A 22,881-nucleotide genomic window follows, 5' to 3' on the forward strand; every position below is an offset into this window, starting at 1 on the left:
AAAAAAAAAAAGATACAAATGAACTTATTTACAAAACAGAAACAGACTCACAGATTTAGAAAACAAACTTACAGTTACCAAAGGGGAATGGTTGTGGGGAGGGATAAATTGGGAGTTTGGGATTTACATATATGCACCACTATATTTAAAATAGATGAGTAGGGAATTCCCTGGCAGTCCAGTGGTTAGGACTCCATGCTTCCACTGCAGGGGGCATGAATTTGATCCCTGCTTAGGGAACTAGACCCCTCATGCCACGTGGCCCATTGTCTGGATATTCCACAGTTCATTTATCCATTCACTTACTGAAGGACATCTTGGTTACTTCCAAGTTTTGGCAATCATGAATAAAGCTGCTATAAACTTCCCTATACCAGTTTTTTTAAAAAGTAGATAACCAACAAAGACCTACTGTAAAGCACAGGGAACTCTACTCAATATTCTATAATGACTTAAATGGGAAAAGAATTTGAAAAAGAATAGATATATGTACATTATAACTAAATCACTTTGCTGTACACCTGAAACTAACACAGCATTGTAAATTAACTATACTCCAATATAAAATAAAAATTAAGAGAATAAAAAATAGAATAGCTCCTGAAGGCTAAAGGAACAATTTGACACCCCCCCAATAACAATGTTGGATTGTGTATCTGTCTGTATGTGTATTATAATAAATATTTATGGACCCATACACATATAAATGACATACACACATATAAATGAGGTAGGAACAACAGTTCCTTATAGAAGGATTCTTATTAGTAAATATAGAAGAAATAAGGAAGGTAAAAAAAATCATCATTAGCTAATCACAATTTTAATTGTTGCAGGCAAGATCCACTAATGAATGTTAAAATCAGTGAATGAAAGTTTAATGAGAAACAAGACAGTCATGTAGCTTCAAAGTATCTCCCCAAATTTATTAACTCCAAAGAGAAAAACAGTAAATTTACAATGGAAAATCTAACAGACAAGTGATCAAGTTACCAAGTGATCAAGGCTGACATCACCAGTAATAGCACATATTGTATCCCTTGACGTAATGTGCTGAAGAGGGTATATCACCACTGAGGTATTCTTCCCTTCAAAATCTATCAATTCAATCTAATCATGAGAAAACATTAGATAAATCCAAACTGATGAACATCCTACAAAATACCTGACTTACTGCTAAACCCAAAGCCATGCAGAATTTTTCCTATTTTCTAAGTTTTATAGCATTTTATATGTGGGTCTATAATTCATTTTGAGTTAATTTTTTAAGGGATAAGGTCTGTGTCAGGGTTACTTTTTTTATCCTTTTGCATATGGACATTCAATTATTCCAGCATGATGTTTTGAAATGACTTAGCCGTTCCCCATTGAACTGCCTTCGTGCTATACTGAAAAAAAAAATCAATTGACCATATAGATATGAGTCTATTTCTGGAGTCTCTATTCTATTCCCTTGATCTATATGTCTATTCTTTCACTAATAACATGCTGCTTTGATTATCGTAGCTTTACATTAAGTCTTGAAATCAGATAATGTGAATCCTACAACTTTTTCTTCCAGAATTGTATTGGCTATTTCTGTTCCTTTGCCTTTTCATAAAATTTTAGCATCAACTTGTTGATATCTACAAAAAAGACTTCTGGTATTTTGATTTGAATTGACTTAAATCTATAGCTCAAATTGGAAAGAACTGACACCTTAACAATATTGAGTGATCCAATACATGAATAAAAATCTATATGTGGTGGGGGAGGGATAAACTGGGAATTTGGGATTGACATACACACACTACTATATTTAAAATAGATAACCAACAAAGTTCTACTGTATAGCAGAGGGAACTCAGCTCAATATTCTGTAATAACCTACACGGGAAAAGAATTTGAAAAAGAAGAGATACATATATATGTATAACTGAATCACTTTGCTGTACACCTGAAACTAACACAACATTGTTAATCAAGTATACTCCAGTATAAAATAAAAATTTTAAAAAAATAGGGCTTTCCAGGTGGCACAGTGGTTAAGAATCCACCTGCCAATGCAGGGGACATGGGTTCGAGCCCTGGTCTGGGAAGATCCCACATACCATGGAGCCACTAAGCCCATGTGCCACAACTACTGAGCCTACACTCCAGAGCCCACGTGTCACAACTACTGAAGCCCACGCGCCTAGAGCCCATGCTCTGTAACGAGAAGCCACTGCAATGAGAAGCCTGCGTGCTGCAACGAAGAGTAGCCCCCACTCACCACAACTAGAGAAAAGCCTGTGCACAGCAACAAAGACCCAACACAGCCAAAAAAAAAAAAAAAAAAAAAAAATTAAGTGTAGTCTGTTGTGTTTTTACATGTGTATATACCTACAGAGATATCAAGATAATGGATGTATTCATCACCTGCAAAAGTTTCTTGGTGCATTTTTGTATATATCGTCCTTTCTATTCCTTATCCCCAAGTAAGAACTGATCTTTGTGACTACATATTAGTATACATTTTCGACAATTTTATATAAGTAGTATTTTATTTGTTACACTTAACATAATTATTTTGACATTCATCCCTTTTATGTTGCTGTTTTGTATTCCATTTTGTGGATGTACAAAAATGTCTTTATCCTTTTTTTATGTGTGTGTGGTACGCGGGCCTCTCACTGCCCTGGCCTCCCCCGCTGTGGAGCCCAGGCTCCGGACGCACAGGCTCAGCGGCCATGGCTCATGGGCCCAGCCGTTCCACGGCATGTGGGATCCTCCCGGACTGGGGCACGAACCCGTGTCCCCTGCATCGGCAGGCGGACCCTCAACCACTGCGCCACCAGGGAAGCCCTATCCGTTTACTTTTTGATGGACATTTGAGTTATAGTTTTTGTCCAGTGATAATAAAACTGCTTTGAATATTCACGAACAAAAAAATCTACATGTGAAAACATAAATATATTTATTTAGGTATTTGAATTCTATCATTCTTTTGTAGTTCTCCACAAAGATTCTGCAAATATTTTGTTAGATTTATACCTAAGCATTTCACCTTTTGGGTTGCTATTGAAAATGGTATTGTTTTTTATTTTTTTAAACTTATATTTTATTGAATATAAATATTTAATATTTTCAAGACATGAACAGAATCTACATTTAACACAAATAACTGGAGTACGAGGTTTTAGTTGTGCAAAATGAAGAAATTCTAGAGAGATAATGTGCAGCATGTCAACTATAGTTAACCATACTGCATCGAATACTTGAAATTTCCTAAGTATGTCTTTTTAAAAATGTTTATATTTTAAAATTTTTTATTGGAGTATAGTTGATCTACAATGTTGTGTTAGTTTCAGGTGTACAGCAAAGTAAATCAGTTATACATACACATATAGGTATTGTTTTTTTAAATTCAACTTCTAGGTGTTCATTGCTAGTATAGAAAAAATGAGTTTTTTAAATTTTTTATTATTTTTAAAAGATTTTGGCCACACTGCACGGCACGTGGGATCTTAGTTCCCCAACCGGGATTGAACCGCTGCTCCCAGCATTGGAAGGTGGACTCTTAACCACTGGACCACTGGGGAAGTCCCAAAGATGATTGACTTTTTCTTAAATTAAAAAAAATTTTTTTTTATTTAAAAAAAAATTTTTTTTTTGGCTGCCATTGGGTCTTCATTATTGTGCACGGGCTTTGTCTAGTTGCAGCAAGTGGGGGATACTCTTTGCTGCAGTGCACGGGCTTCTCATTGTGGTGGATTCTCTTGTTGCAGAGCACAGGCTCAGTAGTTGTGGCATGCGGGCCCTAGAGTGCGCAGGCTTCAGTAGTTGTTGCTCATGGGCTCAGTAGTTGTGACACACAGGCTCTAGGGTGCGTGGGTTTTGGTAGTTGTGGTGCATGGGCTCAACAGTTGTGGCTTGTGGGCTCTAGAGCGCAGGCTCAGTAGTTGTGGTGCACGGGCTTAGTTGCTCTGCAGCATGTGGGATCTTCCTGGACCAGGTATCAAACCCGTGTCCACTGCATTGGCAGGCAGATTCTTAACCACTGCGCCACCAGGGAAGTCCATGACTGACTTCTGTATACTGATTTTGTACTCTGTGATCCTGCTAAAATTTCTATTAGTTCCAAGAATCCTTTTTGTAGGTTCTGTGGGATTTGATAGCCAAGTCTAATAATACTAATTAATAAATTTCAGAGATCTGTCTGGAGAATGCAAACCTATTTAATTAACAATATTAGCAAAAAAGTTTCTCAGAAGAAAAAGGTGATGTCCCCTCCCCAACCTTAGAATTTACAATGAAAGAGATATCATTCTTACCTTATAAAATTTCTGATGTGATAAAATGACAAATAGAGAATATTAACAAAGGCTTAGCTTTGTTACCCTGTCCAATACAGAGCACGTGAATATTTATAACTATAAGCACCTTACTATGTTTTCTAATATTATTAAAAATATATCCTTGGAATTGTTCCTATCATGGAATCTTGTAAGATACCTGGACTTCAGAGATTATTGCTAAAATCTATGAGAATAACCTCACATCTCTAAAAAAGTAAGAAATTCTGAATGACTATCTTGATGATTTGCTATTCTAGTGACATCTCTATAATCTTTAAGGTGTAAATACGTATAAGTCTTGTCAAATCAGATGAGGATTACTAGTATTTCCTTCTTACACACACAGAGGTTTAATTGACTAGTTGGAAGTCCTGGTCTCCTTTAAATTAATAAGTATGCTCCTTTCTGCATATTATTCATTAAGAGAACTGAGCAAGTGGGATGCAGCAAAAGCAATTCTAAGAGGGAAGTTTATAGTGATAAATGCCTACATTAAGAAAAAAGAAAGATCCAAAATAATTAACCTAACTTTACATCTCAAGGAACTAGAAAAAGAACAGAGTAGGACTAAAGTAGCAGACAGAAGAGCAAAATCTTATCAAAAGAGCAGAAATGAAATAGGCACTAGAAAGGCAAACAGAAAAAAAATCAATGAGACTAAGAATTGGTTGTTAGAAAAGATGAACCAAATTGAGAAACCTGTAGCTATACTCAACAAGAGAGGACTCAAACAAAATTATAAATGAAAGAGGAGACATTACAACTGATATCAAAGATAAGAGACTATTATGAACAATTATACAGAAACAACTGTATAACCTAGAAGAAATAAATCCTAGAAACATACATCTACCCATACTAAATCATGAAGAAATAGGAAATGTAAATAGACCACTAACAAGTAAGGAGATTGAATCAGTTATCAAAAACTTCCCAATACTGGGGCTTCCCTGGTGGCGCAGTGGTTAACACTCTGCACTCCCAATGCAGGAGGTCTGGGTTCAATCCCTGGTCTGGGAACTAGATCCAACCTGCATGCCACAACTAAGAGTTCACATGCCACAACTAAGGAGCCCATGTGCCACAACTAAAGAGCCTGCCTGCTGCAACTAAGACCCAGTGCAACAAATAAATAAATATTTAAAAAAAAACAAAAAACTTCCCAATACTGAAAAGCTCAGGATCAGATGGTTTCAGTAGTGAATCCCACCAAACATTTATAGAAGAGTTAATGTCATGCCTTCTCAAACCCTTCCAAAAATGGAAAAGGAAAGGACACTTCCAAACTCATTTTACAAGGCCAGCATTACTCTGAGACCAAAGCCAGATAAGGACACTACAAGAAAAGAAAACGACAGGCCAATATCCTTGATGAATATAAATGCAAATATTCTAAACAAAATACTAATAAGCCCAATTCAACAGTACATTAAGAGGATCATAGTAGGATTGATCAAGTGGGATTGATCCCTGGAATGCAAGAATAAACTCCTGGGATGCAAATCAATAAATGTGGTATACCACATTAATAGACTGAAGGATAAAAACCATAGGATCACCTTATTAGATGCACAAAAAGCATTGACAAAATTAAAATTCCTTTCATGATAAGAACTCTCAAAAAACTGGGTATAGGTCTTCCCTGGTGGCGCAGTGGTTGAGAGTCTGGCTGCTGATGCAGGGGACACGGGTTCATGCCCCGGTCCAGGAAGATCCCACATGCTGCGGAGCGGCTGGGCCCGTGAGCCATGGCCGCTGAGCCTGCACATCCAGAGCCTGTGCTCCGCAACGGGAGAGGCCATAACAGTGAGAGGCCCACGTACCGCAAAACCCCCCCCCCCAAAAAAAAAACTGGGTATAGAAGGAATATATCTCAAAATAATAAAGGCCATATACAACAAACTCACAGCCAATATCATACTCAGTAGTGAAAGGTTGACAGCTTTTCCTCTAAGATCAGGAAAAATGTAAGGGTGCCCTCTCTCACCAATCCTATTCAACATAGTACTGGAAGTGCTAGAGCAATCAGGCAAGAAAAATAAATAAAAAGCATCCTAATCAAAACTGAAGAAGTAAAATTTGTCTGTTGATGACATGAACTTATACGTAGAAAAATCCTAAAGACTCCACCAAAAACTGATAGAACTAATACACAAATTGAGTAAAACTGCAGAATATAAAACCAATATACAAAAATCAGTTGTATTTCTATGCACTAACACTGAAGTATCTGAAAAAGAAATAAAGAAAACAATTCCATTTAAAATAGCATCAAAAACAAGAAAATATTTGGGAATAAATTTTACCAAGGAAATGAGAGATCTGTACAGTGAAAACTATGACACTGATGAAAGAAACTGAAGAAGACACAAATTTATGAAAGATATTCTGCGTTCATGGATCAGAAGAATTAATATTGTTAAAATGTCCATACTACCCAAAGCTATCTATAGCTTCAATGCAATCCCTAACAAAATTCCACTGGCATTTTCACAGAAATAGAAAAAACAATTCTAAAATAGGTATGGAACCCAAAAGACCTTGAATAGCCAAAACAATCTTGAAAAAGAAGAACAAAGCTGGAGACATCACATGTCCTGATTTCAAACTATACTACATAGCTAGTCAAAACAGTTTAATACTGACATAACAACAGACACATAGACCAACAGAATAGAATTAAGAGCCTGAAATAAACTCACAAATATTCAGTCAACTGATAGTTGACAAAGGAGCCAAAAATACACAATAGGGAAAGGAAGCCTCCTCAATAAATGGTGCTGGGAAAACTGGATATATTCACATGCAAGAGGATGAAACTGGACCCGTATCTTACACCACTAACAAAAATTAAGTCTCTAATTCATTGAATTAGAGACTTAAATGTAAGACCTGAAAACATAAAACTAGTAGGAGAAAACACTGGGAAAACTGGTGTTGGCAATGATACACACACACACACACACACACACACACACACACACACACACACATATATACACACATGCACACATACATATAGGCTGCACTGCGCAGCTTGCAGGATCTTAGTTCCCCAACCAGGAATCGAACCCAGGCCCCCAGGAGTGGAAGTGGGGAGTCCTAACCACTGGACTGCCAGGGAATTCCCTTGGCAATGATATTTTGGACATGACACCAAAAGCACAGGCCACAGCAGAAAAAATAAACAAGTAGGACTCCATCAGACTAAAAAACTTCTGCACAGCAAAAGAAACCATTAACAAAATAAAAAGGCAGGCTTCAGAATGGAAGAAAATATTTGCAAACCATACATGTGATAAGGGATTAATAACTCAAACATATAAGAAGCACATACAACTCAAGAGAAAAAATCTGATTAAAAAATGGGCAGAAGGGACTTCCCTTCCAGTGGTTAAGACTCTGTGCTTCCACTGCAGGGGGCATGGGTTCAATCACTGGCTGGGGAACTAAGATTCCCACATGCTGCACAGCACAGCCAAAACATAAATAAATAAAAGGCAGAAGACCTAAATAGACATTTTCCCAAAGACATACAAATGGTCAACAGGTATGTGAAAAGATGCTTGACATCACTAATCAGGGAAATGCAAATCAAAACCACAATGAGATATCACCTCACACCTGTTAGAAATGTCTATCCCTAGGAAGACAAGATAACAAGTGTTGTCAAGGATGTGGAGAAAAGGATGCCCTTGTACACTGTTGGTAGAAATGTAAATTTGTGCAGCCATTATAGAAAACTGTACGGCAGTTCCTCAAAAACTTAAAAATAGAACAATCAAATGATCCAGCAATCCCACTTCTGGGTATATACACAAAGGAAATGAAATCACTATCTCAAAGAGATTTATTTGTACCCCCACGTTCACTGCAGCATTATTTTTTTTATTAAGAAGTTGAATATTTTATTATTAAACTGTTTCTTATTTTCCTGCAAGACTGTTGCTTCACTGTATAGAAGTAGCACAAGCAAACACAGTATACTGCAAAATTAAGATAGTAATGTTCTTCACTGGACACTATACAACTAACAAACTTTTCTCCGCTGCCATTTATTTCCAGTGGGAAGTTCATTGAGTATTTTGACCCAAATCCAGGGATGGCTGTAAGCAAGTTACAATGTTATAAAGGTTAAGATAACAATGTTATCCTTGAATTACATAATTTTTATAAGTAGTTTTACCACAGATAATTTCAGGAATTCTAAATATTATAACTGGAGATTAGCCTAAAAATTATAGGGTGTTGAGGGGCTTCCCTGGTGGTGCAGTGGTTGAGAGTCCGCCTGCCGATGCAGGGGACACGGGTTCCTGCCCCGGTCCGGGAAGATCCCACATGCCGCAGAACGGCTGGGCCCGTGAGCCATGGCCGCTGAGCCTGCGCGTCCGCAGCCTGTGCTCCGCAACGGGAGAGGCCACAGCAGTGAGAGGCCCGCGTACCGCAAAAAATAAAAATAAAAAAAAATTATAGGGTGTTGTGAAAAAGATGTGGTGTTTATCTGAAGTCATTAGGCAGTTAAGGGGTATTTTCTTCAGGCAACATTGTTGCAAGTAGTTTCTTTTGCTAAAAGGTTCTTTTTAAAAATCTATCCACCATTAATTTAAGACAACTATGCTAGATTAAGTTGTTTCAAACTAGTTTATTTAGGGGTTACATTTTCACTCCTCAATAGATTTTATGTATTGCTCATATGCTTCTTCACTCATTAGTTCATCTAGTTCTGAAGAGTTACTGAGTGTCATCTTGATCTGCCAACCATCTTCATAACAAGATTTGTTGACAAGTCCTGGATTTTCTGCTAGAGCTTCATTAATTTCAGTTACTTCTCCTGATAGAGAATAGTTCGCTAGCAGCTTTCACACTTTCCAAAGCACCGAATTCCTCGTTTGTTCAATTTTGTCCCAACTTCAGGCAGACTACAGTAAACAACATCTCCCAAAGCTTCCTGTGCAAAAGTGCTGATTCCCACTGTTCCAACACCTTTTTCTATTATTACCCATTCATGTCTGTCTGTGAATTTACGACCCGACAGCAGAGCGGGTCCGGTGCGCAGCGCCCTGATGGCGCCCGCCCGCAGTCCCCAGGGCCGCGGCGGGCAGGGCGCGTTGGGCGCAGAGAGGGCGCACAGGCTGTAGACCACGGGCCGCACGCTCCGCACCGCTCGCAATGCCATGTTCGCAGGGGTGCTCACTGTAGCATTATTTACAGTAGCCAAAACATGCAACCAGCTTGTCTGTCCACCAATAGATGGATAAAGAAAATGGGTTAAATGTACATGTGATATGTGCATACAACACATTTTCTTTATATATAGATATAAACACACACAATGGAATATTAGCCCAAAAAAAGAAGGAAATCCTGTCATTTGGGACAACATGAATGAACCTTGAAAGCATTACAGTAAGTGAAATAAGTCAGAAAAAGACAAATACTGTATGACGTCACTTATATATGGAGTCTAAGAAAACCAAACTCGTTGAAACAAAAAGTGGATGGAGTTTGCCAGGTGCTAGGGCACTGGGGAAATGGGAAGATGTTGGTTAAAGGGTACAGACTTCCAGTTAGAAGATCTAACTGGGGATCTAATGTCCAGCTTGGTGACTATAGTTAACAATTCTGTATTGTACACTTGAAAGTTGCTAAAAGAGTAGATTTTAAACGTTCTCACCACACATACATGCACAGAGCTAACTATGTAGTAATCATTTCACCATGTATACATTTACCAAATCTTCACACTGTACACCATAAACTTACACAATGTTATATGCCAAGTATATCTCAATAAATGTGTGTGGGGGGAAATCAAGGATTCAGTTTTTGCCTGGAATCCCATAAAGGAAGGTAAATGGCATAGAGTTAAATGCCACTCTACAGGACTTTGGCATTTGCTTCATTTTCTTACCTGCAAGTGCCAAGAAATTTAAGTTTACACTGTCATTGTTCCTGATCTGCAGAAAGCTGAGGGGGAACGACCCAGAATTACCACATCATAACAGGCAATGTTTTCTGAGCTTTTAGTATGTGCCAGGGGCTATTCTAAGGACTTTACACTATTAACTCATCTAACCCTCATAATAATGCTACACGGTAGGTATTTTCCAGTTAAGAAACTATGGAAGAAACCTTGGAAGAAAGTTTGGTGGTTTTTTACAAAACTAAACATACTCTTTCTTACCATACAACCCAGTAATAAAGATCTTTGGTATTTACCCTAAGTAGATGAAAACATATTCACACAAAAACCTGCACACAGATGTTTACAGCAGCTTTCTTATAATTGCCAAAACTTAGAAACAACCAAGATGACTTTCAGTAGGTGAATGGATAAACTGTGGTCCCTCCAGACAATGGACTATTATTCAGTGCTAAAAAAGAAATAAGCCATCAAGCCATGAAAACACATGAAGGAGACTTAAATGCACAGTACTAAGTGAAAGAAGCTGATCTGAAGAGGTTACATACTGTCTGCTTCCAACTATATGACATTCTGGAAAAAGGAAATCCATGGAGACAATAAAAAGATCAGTGTTTGTGGGGGGTGGGTGGAGATGAATCAGCAGAGCACAGAGGACTTTTCAGGTAATGAAAACACTCTATGACGTTGGAATGATGGATATATGTCATTATACATTTGTCCCAAACCACAGAATGTACAACACTAAGGTACAACAGTAAGGTAAATTATGGACTTTGGGTGACTTATGCGTTGATGTACGTTCATCCTTGGTTTAAAAAAAAAAAAGGTACCACTCTGGTGGGGGTTATTAATAATGGGGTAAGCTATGTATGTATTGGGACGGGGGATATATAGGAAATGTCGGTACTTTCCTCTCAATTTTGTTGTAAACCTAAAACTGCTCTTAAAAAAAAATAGTCTTTACAAAATATTTTGGAAAAAAAAAAAGAAACTATGGCAAGGAGAGGTTGAATAAACTACCCAAGCAGCTCACACACCTAGCAAGTGTTAGAGCTAGGATTTTAACCCAGGTATTAGACCCACACTCTTAGCCATTATACCATACTGCTCACACATCACACAAAAATGTGACCTGAAACAAAGTTATGCTGACAAACCAGGAAGCAGACCTGGCCAGTACTACAAAAAATACCATTAGGTATTCTGGAGTAGAGTGGTGGTGGGATCTACACCCTAGTTGAAACAGACCTCTCAAACCACCAATTACATTTGTACTCTTAAAAGTTTCACGAAGCAAGGTCCTTGTCACTGATTGAAATGAGTCAAACCATCTCCTACCCTATTTGCTTTTGATCTCAAGCCTTTGTAGAAGATTAAGAATATCCAGTGTGTGATTCCAAGCAGGCATATTCTCTTCATTGATAAATCACTGTCTAAAATAATAGTCTATTATCCTCCAGAGTTGCATTTCTACAGCCTAAGAAATGTTTAATAAAAGAGAGTCAACAGGAAGAATTAAATTATTTGCAAAATGCAAATAATTAACCAGAAGGACATCTGGGTGCACTGGGGAATGGGATCTATCCCCAGGACCTGTGACTTTCCCTGTGGAAGGAAGACTTAAGGGTAAATCAATGAAAATGTTTCAGGAGGACACCAGATGTTTCCACATACTGAAAAACGAAATGCATTTCATGGAACAAAGAGAAAGCACAAACTCACCTTGAATTTGATTTTTTGATGTACAGCAGCAATTCTCTCCTTCTCACATGACTTCTGTGGAGAATGGCAGTAGCCAGGGAAAGGGCTGCCTGAGATATCTGGTCTTTTTGAAGATTGGTCAAAACCCAGTCTCCACTACCATCTCTGCCCCTCACTTTCACATGCACGCAAAGAAAGTAGAAGACTAGAATGTCTGGGTTCACAGCTCTGGATACGCTGCAGTTCTGACACTGCAGCTGGTCACCCCTGAGGCCGTTCACTGCCTTCGTTTCTCCAGAAATGTCCTATGGGACCTTCTGAGATAGGCTGGGACCTGGGACCCTCTACCAGAGTGCGTGCACCTAGACAGACATCTCCTTGAGCAACGGAATACAATGAAACTATAAGGGACTAAAAATAACTGCACACACACGCAGTTGGTGCAATTATGAACAAAAATACAAAAAGCCACAAACCAACTGCCGTTTCTGAGGGGCTGGGAGCAAAAGCGTGGTACACAGCACCACCAAGCGGGTGGGCTGACCACCTAGGGTGGGCTGACCACCTAGGCTACGCCTCCTACCCAACCCATGGATCTGCTCCCATTGTTACCCCATTTAAGGACCAAAGCAGCTCCTCTCAGGGAGTGAGCAAGGGTGCCTGTTCCTCGTCTTTGCTCCCTTGTGCTACAGCACGAGCCCCAATGATTTGACCTCCTCTCTACTGCGCTTCTCCTCATTAGGGAGGACACCCACACCCTTTCTCTCCGGGTGCGTATCTCTATCTTGCTTCTGTCTTAAATAAACAAACTGTTTCTCCGTGTGCTCTCCCACTTGTTGTGTTGTGTCTCTAACAATAAACTTTGTATCTGTTTTTGCAGTTTCTGCCTCCTTGAGAAATTCATTTTTCAAATGAGGCAAGAGCCAGGGGAACTTTGCTTCTAGCCCCTAGCCTTTGGTGGTCTAGCAGCTAGGATTCCTGGTTTTCTTTTGGGCTACCCAGGTCCAAATCCTGGGCAGGGAACTAAAATCTCACTTCAAGCCACTGCTCACTGCTGTCTGAGATCAAGACCAGAATGGCTACACCATGCTAGTTTATCGAGGGGCAACACCTGCCCCAGTGATGGTTGTTAACCAAAGGGGCAATGAGGGACACACTCTTCTACTGGTTTCCCTGGAAACTAATGAGCCCACCTGACATCAATTCCCCAATAATTGGTAACCTCCTCCTCCTTCTCCTCTCCCAGAGGAAGACTACTGCCTGTGTCCTGCCTGATGTCTGCCATACACAGTGGGGTATCACCCCAGGGCCTTTGCTTCAGAGCTGAAAGATTTCCTATCCAATAAACCCTTGATGTCTCTACCGCTGTCTCCATGCTCTTTCTTGCAACCCGCTGCTGGGCAACTACAAGGCTTGCAGACCTGCAGGGTGCAGCCTAACACGAGGTCAACCTGCACCAACCTGGTGGAACCCTGGGGGGAAACAGAGCGGCAGAAGACTCTAGACCCCAAATGCCCTAAACCCTCTGCTTCCCATGCGCAGTCGGGTCTCCAGAGTGCCGCCTGTCCCCTCCCAAACATAGGTGTCCGAGAAAAGCTGCGGCTGCACGGGTTCCCATCTCACCACACTCCAATGGAATAGGCATAGGAGAACAGCTCTTTCCCAAGGCTGTGACGCTGGGGCTCTGGGAAGTGCCTGTCTCTGTCAGGCGCAAGTCCCACGCCTCCTCCAAGCGTGTAGGAGGCGGTGAAAGGCCGAGGAGGCTCCAGGAAACCTCAGAGCCCTGAACACGAACCCTCGAATTACAGACTGAGACTGACTCCGGCCCGCTACCCTGCGGGAAGCGTCTTGGCCTCTGGCTTTTTTTCATTGGTTATCGTCTCCGCGACCCGCCCCTCCCGGAGATTGCCGGGAATTCTCCGCACAGTCACTAGTGCGCAGGCGCAAAGAGGAGTGCGTGTGCTCCTTCGCTTCTTTTAGAGGGAGCAGTTGAGTTTGGAACGCGGCGGTAAAACCTGCTAGGGGCCAGGATTCCGGAGCCGGCTGGATGCCTGTGTGCCTGAGTGTGTAATCTGGACAGCGTTGTTTCTGTGCGTGGGGCTGTTGTTGAGTGTAATTATTTGGATGGGGTACTGCGATGACTCCGCAGAGAATGGACGATTATGCCCAGCTCTGAAGCCGGAAGTCTGCGCGGTTGGTTAGTGAAGTGCGTGAGATTGTGTGTATCCGTGAATGTGGCTGTGCTCCACAGTGTATCATTTCTGGAATCGTTTTGATAGGCCAACGCCTCTGGTTATGGTTTTTTGATTAATTACATGGTGGTTAGGTGTGCCTTCAGAATTATGACTGGCACTTAATTAAGTAAAATAATTTCAGGCATAAATACTGGGGGGAAAAGGAGACAAAATTATCTCCCTTATTATGATAGGATCATAATAATGTATTCCTGGACCCATACCAAAATGTAGAAATGAGGACTACATAGTAACATGAAGGGGAGTAAAAATTATATATTTGTATAGGAGCCCAATAACGTCCTTAGTCACTCTTAGGTAATAAAAAATTCCTTTTACCACTGTTCGTTAAAAGATCAGTCTGGGGCTTCCCTGGTGGCGCAGTGGTTAAGAATCCACCTGTCAATGCAGGCGACCTGGGTTTGAGCCCTGGTCCGGGAAGATCCCACATGCTGCGTAGCAACTAAGCCTGTGTGCCATAACTACTGAGCCCACATGCCACAACTACTGAAGCTCACGAGGCTAGAGCCTGAGTTCCGCAACAAGAGAATCTACTGCAATGAGAAGCCCATGTACTGCAACGAACAGTAGCCTCCACTCGCTGCAACTAGAAAAAGACGCGCACAGCAACGAAGACCCAATGCAGCCAAAAATAAGTAAATAAATTTATTTTAAAAAACAGTCTCATTTTAGTGGTTAAAATAATTAAAATGTCCTGTTTAATGATCAAAACTTCAAACCTTATTTAAAACAAGACCCTCCCACCCTGTCCTCTCCCTTTACCACTTCCAAATATGACTATATCACAGTTATTGGTTAAAGCAGTATTTGGTATTTATATACTGATTATATATTTTTGTGCTTCAGAGCCAAGTATATTTTTGACACAATTTTTTTTATTGTGGATTTAGCTGACTTGGTTTATATGTATATGTACTTGCTCCTATTGCTGCACTTTTCTAAATGTTCCCCCCACCCCTCCAAAGTGTCAAACTCTAAGCAATGATTTTTCCAAATGTTCAAACTTATCTGATACTTCTTCTCCCCCTTGCCGAATCTCTTTCACAGCCATCATCTTGTAGCTCCAGTCTGGACTGCAGGGTTTCTGTAAGACTTCCCTTCTCCCTTTTCCGGAATTGAATTCCTATGTTCCAAGTCTTGTTAATTTTGTATGTTTCTCATTTTTGCTGATTGCCTGTCTCCAACAACTTCGTTCAAATGCATGCCTTTGAGGTAAATGTTTAAGTTCTTACTGTCTGAAAATACCTTTATTGCAATCTCACTTATTCCCTGTGGTGAGAATTCTACTATAAATTAGAATTTGAAGGCATAACATCAGATAAAATCTTACAGTAGCTAATGTTGCTTTTGTAAAGGATTGTCATCTGTTTTCTATTTCTTTGTGCGTAATCTGTGTTCCCAACCCTCCTGGAACGTTTAGGGTGATATATATCACACAATGTACTAAAATTTTGTAATTTTGTTCCTTGGTGTGGATGTTTAAATTTATTTTTGGCTGTCGGGTCTTAGTTGCAACATGCAGGATCTTTCCATGCGGCATATGGGCTTCTCTCTAGTTGTGGCACGTGGGCTCGAGAGCATGCGGGCTCTTTAGCTGAGGCACATGGGCTCAGTAGTTGTGGCATGCGGTCTTAGTTGCCCCGCAGCATGTGGGATCTTAGTTCGCTGACCAGGGATCGAACCAGCGTCCTGCTGTATTGGAAGGCGGATTCTTTACCACTGGACCACCAGGGAAATCCCTCTTTAAAATTTTTTAATGCTGGGTGTCAGGTGGATATTTTCATTCTAGAGACTCATGTACTTCTGGGCTGGAAAATTTTTCTGTATTTTCTTTCTTTCCTTCTTTCCTCGCTCTCACTGGAATTATTTGAAGGAACTTACATGGCTTAAGCTTCTAAATGTTTTCTTCCTATTTTCTCTGTCTTTTTACTCAACTCTAGGAATTTTATCTTCTACTTCTATTTAATTTTTAATAAGTCATATTTTTAATTTCCTAGAGCTCTCTCATGGTTTTTTTCTATATAGTATACTGTTCTTTAGGAATGCAATATCTTCTCTGATATTTATGAAATTATATATTAATGTTATATATAGTATATATATTATATTCATTATATTTGATTCATAATTATATGAATAATATATAATTATATTATGCATGTGATAGGTAGGATAGTCAATTGTAAATATTATTTATTTAAAGTTCTCTTAGCTACATGTATTGTCTTTGTTATGACCAAATTCCCTTTTCCTGTTTGAATTGTTCTCTGTCTTTCATTTAGGTACTTTTCTCAACCACGTGGTAATCCTTACTTTGAGTCATGAGTTAGAGCCTGGCAACTGATGGATTTCAGAAGCAATCTTTTCTCTGGGACACCGCCAGAATTCTATTCTCTTTGCTCTTTAGTTTCTCCTTAGAGGACTCCTCCAGTTTCCTGCCTGTGAAGGTTATGTGTTGAGTTGCTGGATTCTGGTACCAGGATAGGGAAAGAAGCTTAAGAAGATTTCAGACTGTGGTTATTACTCATTCTAACTGTGTCTGTCTGCCCTTCTTTGTGCATCCTCTACATCTTCTCAAAATCAATTTATCCAGAGATCAAATGTATTTTTTAGACAAGGAAGAAAAGTTAACCGTAGAGGGGGAAGATCAGGGCAATGAGTTTGTGTATAAATTTTCAACCAGTCCTCTACTTCCAGATCCATACCTCACCAAGGTCCTTTTCTGTGGAACCTGGGCCCTTCAGGGAATTTGTAAATTGGTCATAAGCTCTTTCATACCAGAGTTCCTTGAATTTTCTTATTTTTTGTAGTTTTGTCTTCACATTTGTTGTTGTCATTGTTATTTTCATCTCTTTTTGGATAGTGATGGGAAGTAAATGCATGTGACCTACTCACTGTATGTAAGCAAAAGTCTACCCTTGCTCTTTTCAAATGACAAGATTTTGGTCATTTTTTAAAAAACTAGTTTTGGTTGTACAGTTGACCCTTGAAATACACTGGGGTTGGGGCCCTGACCCTCTGTGCAATTGAAAATTTGTGTATAACTTTACAGTGGGTCTTCCATATTCACATCCTAGGTCCCACATCTGAGGATTCAACCAACTGCAAATAATGTAGTACTATAGCACGTATTTATTGAAAAAAATCCATGTATAAGTGGACCTGCACAGTTCAAATCTGTGTTGTTCAAGGGTCAACTGTATTTTTTTTTAATTTTCTATGTCATTATTTTCTAGTTTTGTCTTCATCAAGTTCTCCTGAATACATTCTCTGGGTTTATATTCTTGCTTCTTGTATTCCTTTAATTCTTTGGGTTGTGTCAGAGAATTCCTTGGCTTGAATTCAGTAATACAATTGTTCAGCTATTTCATATTTTCATCCTGTTTCATTCTGAGCCTATTTATTAACTTAGAATTCCACACACAAGCATATATATATATGAACATAAGTACAGTTGAATGAATGAAAATAAATTCTGTGGGCCTACCACTCAGCTTAAGAAAAAGTCATTATCAATTCCTTTGAAGTATCCTAAATATTTATTTATTTATTATTTAGGCTGCTCTGGGTCTTAGTTGCAGCACGTGGGATCTTCGTTGCCACGTGCATGATCTTTAGTAGTGGCATGTGGGATCTTTTAGTTGTGGCATGTGGACTTCTTAGTTGTGGCATGCAGACTCTCAGTTGCAGCATGCAGTCTCTTAGTTGTGGCATGCATGCAGGATCTATTTCCCCAACGATTGATCGAACCTGGGCCCCCTGCATTGGGAACTCAAAGTCTTACCCACTGGAGCACCAGGGAAGTCCCTGAAGTGTCCTAGATGCTCCTCCCCCATCTCCCATAAAGTTAACCATCACCTGAATTTAGTCATTCCCATGGTTTTCTTTATAGATTTGCCATATATGTACATACCCCCAAATAACATATTGTTTAGATTTGCATGTGTTTTGAAATTTAGTGAAATGACATTCTATGTATTGTCACTTAAAAAAAAACTCAACATTATGTTCTGGGAATTTGTTCATTTTCTCAATGTTGGGCAGCACTCTACTGTGTACATCTGCCAAATTTTATTTATATAGCCTCTTGATGGATATTTGAGTTGTTTCCAGATTTTTCCCTCCTATTTCAAGTGGTGCTGTTTTGAACATTTCTGTAGACCTTTAAAAGTCTGTGTAAGATTAACTCTAAAGTATAATACTTACAGGTGGACTTGCTTTGTTCTAGGGCATGTGCTTCCCAGCTTCTCTAGGTGATGTCAAAGAGTTTCCAGAATCATTTCAACTGACACTTACTGCCACATAGTTGAGAGTTGTTCCACATCCTTGACAACACTTGTAACACTTTAAAACTTTTTTTGCCAATCAGCTACTGAGATAATATCTCATTGTGGGAGAATTTTTAGAATTCTACTCTGAAAACAAAGATTGACAGAACTAAAATGGAGAAAAAGATACAGCCACTTTAATAAATAAATGATTTTAACACACAAGTCCTATTAACTCATATATAAATAGTCCCAAAACAATCAGTAACAATATGAGAATGACACAATTAGCCAACTTAACAAATACAGAATACAACACCTAGCAATGACAGAATATATATTCATTTCAAGTGAACATGGATCATTTAGCAAAATAGTCTATACACTGGGCCATAAAGCAGATTTAATACATTTCATAGGATTGAAATCATGTGCAGTATGTTGTGTGATCACAATGGAATTAAACTAAAAATCAACAACAATAACAAAACAAAATATTGAAAAATTCCCAAGTTATCTGAACTTAAGCAATATAATTCTATAAAATCAATGGGTCAAATAATAAGGCAGAATAGAAATTTTTAAATATTTTGACCTTAATAATAATGAAAAAAACCCAAAACACTTGGGCTTTTTCAACCATCTTGGACCCTGTGGAGGTGTGTGGAGCTCCCGCAGCTGAACTTTGGGGGCAAATAAGTGGGGCCTGTTGGGAAGAGGACTTCTAAAATGACAGATATGTCTGAAAGGCTATGGTCCAAGGCCACTTTTTCTGGCTATCGGTGGGGTCTGTGGAACCAGAGGGAGCACACAGCTCTCCTGAAAGTTGAAGGTATATATGCTCAAGATGAAACTGAATTCTGTCTAGGCAAGAGGTGTACTTATGTGTACAAAGCAAAGAACAACACAGTAACTACTTATGGAAAACCTAACAAAACCAGAGTAAGCTGGGGAAAGATAACGGGTGTTCATGGAAACAGTGGCATGGTTCATGCCAAATTCCAAAGCAATCTTCTTGCTAAGGCCATTGGACACAGAATCCGTGTGATGCTGTACCTTTTAAGGATTTAAACTTATTGAAAAGTAAATAAATAAAAGTGTAGGATTTGTTCTCTTGTAAAAAAAAAAACACTTGGGTTGTAGTAAAAGCAGTAATTTGAGGCACGTTTCTAGCTCTAAATGCATATATCAAAAAGTAAAAAATATTGAATATGAATGGTATAAGCCTCCACTGTAAGAAACTAAAAGAAAGAACATCAATTTAAACCCAAAGAAGGTATTTAAAAGGAAGTAATAAAGATAAGTTTGATATCACTAAAATAGAAAACAAAGTAGTAATAGAGAAAATAAACTAAGCCAAAAACCAGTTCTTTGAAAGTTTAACAAAATTGATAAGCCTTAGCAAGACTGACCAAGAAAGAGGAAAATAACCCTACAAATATCAGGTATGGAAAAAGATTTTATAGGTTTTGAAGGATAAATAAGAAGGCATTAGGGACAACTTTATACCAATAAATTTGACAACTTCAAATAATGGAAAATTCCTCTAAAAATATAACTTACCAAAATGACATGAGAAAAAATATGAAATTTGAGTAATTCCGTTAAGAAAAATAAATGTTTAATTATAAATTTCCCCACAAGGAAAACTCTACTCCTGAACATTTTCACTGGTGAATTCTTCCAAATATTTGATGGAATACAAAATATCAATCATGTACAAATTCATAAAAACTCTCAACAAAAGTGGTATAAAAGAAAATTGCCTTTTATCAATCTGATAAAGAGCATCTTTAAATAACCTACAGACAACATACTTGCTGGATTCTTCAAGAGAGCAAAACAAGGAAATCTACTACCAATACTCACATTCAACGTCATACTGGAGGCCCAAGCTAGTGCAATAAACAGGAAAGAAGGAAAAGGTATAAAGACTGGAAAAGAAGAAATATAACAATATTTGCAGATGACATAATTTGTATGTAGAAAATTCAAAAGAATTATAAAAGTAGTTGAATAAATAAATTTAGCATGATTACTGGATATGTGACTATAAAAACATAAATTGTGTCCATGTATACTAGCTTCAAGTAATTAAACAGTAAAATTTTAAAACAAAATATTTACCATAGCAAACAACAACACAAAAGTAACAAAAAGGCACAAAAATCCTCAACAAAATACTAACAAACTGAATCCAGTAGAAATTTTTTTTAAAAAATTTAAACACCATGACCAAATGGTATTTATGCCAGGAATGTAAGGTTGGTTTAACATGCAAAAATCAGGGACTTCCCTGGTGGCACAGTGGTTAAGAATCTGCCTGCCAACACAGGGGACACAGGTTCAATTCCTGTTCCAGGAAGATCCCATATGCCTTGGAGCAACTAAGCCCAACTAAGTTGTGCACCACAACTCCTGAGCCTATGCTCTAGAGCACACAAGCCACAACTACTGAAGCCCACACACCCTAGAGCCCACACCACAGCTACTGAAGCCTGTGCACCGCAGCTACTGGGCACGCGTGCTGCAACTACTAAAGCCTGCGCACCTAGAGCCCGTGCTCTGCAACAAGATAAGCCACTGCAATGAGAAGCCCATGCACCACAACAAAGAGTAGCCCCCACTCGCCGCAACTGGAGAAAGCCCACACGCGGCAATGAAGACCGAATGCAGCCAAAAAAACCCAAAAAGGGCTTTCCTGGTGGCTCAGTGGTTGAGAGTCTGCCTGCCGATGCAGGGGATACAGGTTCATGCCCCGGTCTGGGAGGGTCCCACATGCCGCGGAGCAGCTGGGCCTGTACTGGCACAAAACCAGAAATATAAATCAATGGAACAGGATAGAAAGCCCAGAGATAAACGCACACACATATGGTCATCTTATTTTTGATAAAGGAGGCAATAATATAACAATGGAGAAAAGACAGCCTCTTCAATAAGTGGTGCTGAGAAAACTGGACAGGTACATGTAAAAGAATGAAATTAGAACACTCCCTAACACCATACACAAAAATAAACTCAAAATGGATTAAACACCTAAATGTAAGGCCAGACACTATAAAACTCTTACAGGAAAACATAGGCAGAACACTCTATGACATAAATCACAGCAACATCCTTTTTGACCCACCTCCTAGAGAAATGGAAATAAAAACAAAAATAAACAAATGGGACCTAATGAAACTTCAAAGCTTTTGCACAACAAAGGAAACCATAAACAAGACGAAACACTGAGAATGGGAGAAAATATTTGCAAATGAAGCAACTGACAAAGGATCAACCTCCAAAATTTCCAAGCAGCTCATGCAACTCACTATCAAAAAAAGAAACAACCCAATCCAAAAATGGGCAGAAGACCTAAATAGACATCTCTTCAAAGAAGGTATACAGATTACCAACAAACACATGATGCTCAACATCACTAATCATTAGAGAAACGCAAATCAAAACTACAGTGAGGTATCCCCTCATACCAGTCAGAATGGCCATCATCAAAAAATCTAGAAACAATAAATGCTGGATAGGGTGTGGAGAAAAGGGAACCCTCTTGCACTGTTGGTGGGAATGTAAATTGATACAGCCACTATGGAGAACAGTATGGAGGTTCCTTAGAAAACTACAAATAGAACTACCATATGACCCAGCAATCCCACTACTGGACATACATACACCCTGAGAGAACCATAATTCAAAAAGAGTCATGTACCCCAATGTTCATTGCAGCACTATTTAAAATAGCCAGGACATGGAAGCAACCTAAGTGTCCATCGACAGATGAATAGATAAAGAAGATGTGGCACATATATACAATGGCATATTAGTCATCCATAAAAAGAAACGTAATTGGGTTATTTGTAGTGAGGTGGATGGACCTAGAGTCTGTCATACAGACTGAAGTAAGTCAGAAAGAGAAAAACAAATACCGTATGCTAACACATATATGTGGAATCTAAAAAAAAAAAAAAAGTTCTGAAGAACCTAGGGGCAGGACAGGAATAAAGATGCACACGTAGAGAATGGACTTGAGGACACAGGGAGGGGGAAGGGTAAGCTGGGATGAAGTGAGAGAGTGGCATGGACTTATAAATACTACCAAATGTAAAATATATAGCTAGTGGGAAGCAGCTGCATAGCACAGGAAGATCAGCTTGGTGCTTTGTGACCACATAGAGGGGTGGGATAGGTAGGGTGAGAGGGAGATGCAAGAGGGAGGAGATATGGGGATATATGTATATGTATAGCTGATTTACTTTGTTATAAAGCAGAAACTAACACACCATTGTAAAGCAATTATACTCCAATAAAGATGTTAAAAAAAAAGATTTCATTATCAGAGTGAAAGGCAAGCCATATCCTGGGAAAGATATCTACAATAAATATATCCTACAAAAGGCCTCATATCCCAGCATATACAA

The 22,881-nt window shown here is 39.0% G+C and overlaps 1 protein-coding gene and 1 pseudogene across 1 annotated transcript; one reads left to right on the plus strand and one right to left on the minus strand.

Annotated features, from left to right (window-relative positions):
- Nucleotides 1–8,977: 8,977 nt before the first annotated feature.
- Nucleotides 8,978–9,492, minus strand: LOC132510386 (glycine cleavage system H protein, mitochondrial-like; annotated as a pseudogene).
- A 9,703-nt stretch (nt 9,493–19,195) lies between these two features.
- LOC132510389 (large ribosomal subunit protein eL33-like) lies at nt 19,196–19,561 on the plus strand. Its single transcript, XM_060132407.1, has one exon. It carries the CDS (start codon nt 19,196–19,198, stop codon nt 19,535–19,537), a length of 342 nt encoding a protein of 113 aa, XP_059988390.1. The 3' UTR covers nt 19,538–19,561.
- The last annotated feature ends 3,320 nt before the right edge of the window (nt 19,562–22,881 follow it).

Source organism: Lagenorhynchus albirostris, chromosome 19 (assembly GCF_949774975.1).
Source record: "Lagenorhynchus albirostris chromosome 19, mLagAlb1.1, whole genome shotgun sequence".
Classification (NCBI taxonomy): Eukaryota; Metazoa; Chordata; class Mammalia; order Artiodactyla; family Delphinidae; genus Lagenorhynchus; species Lagenorhynchus albirostris.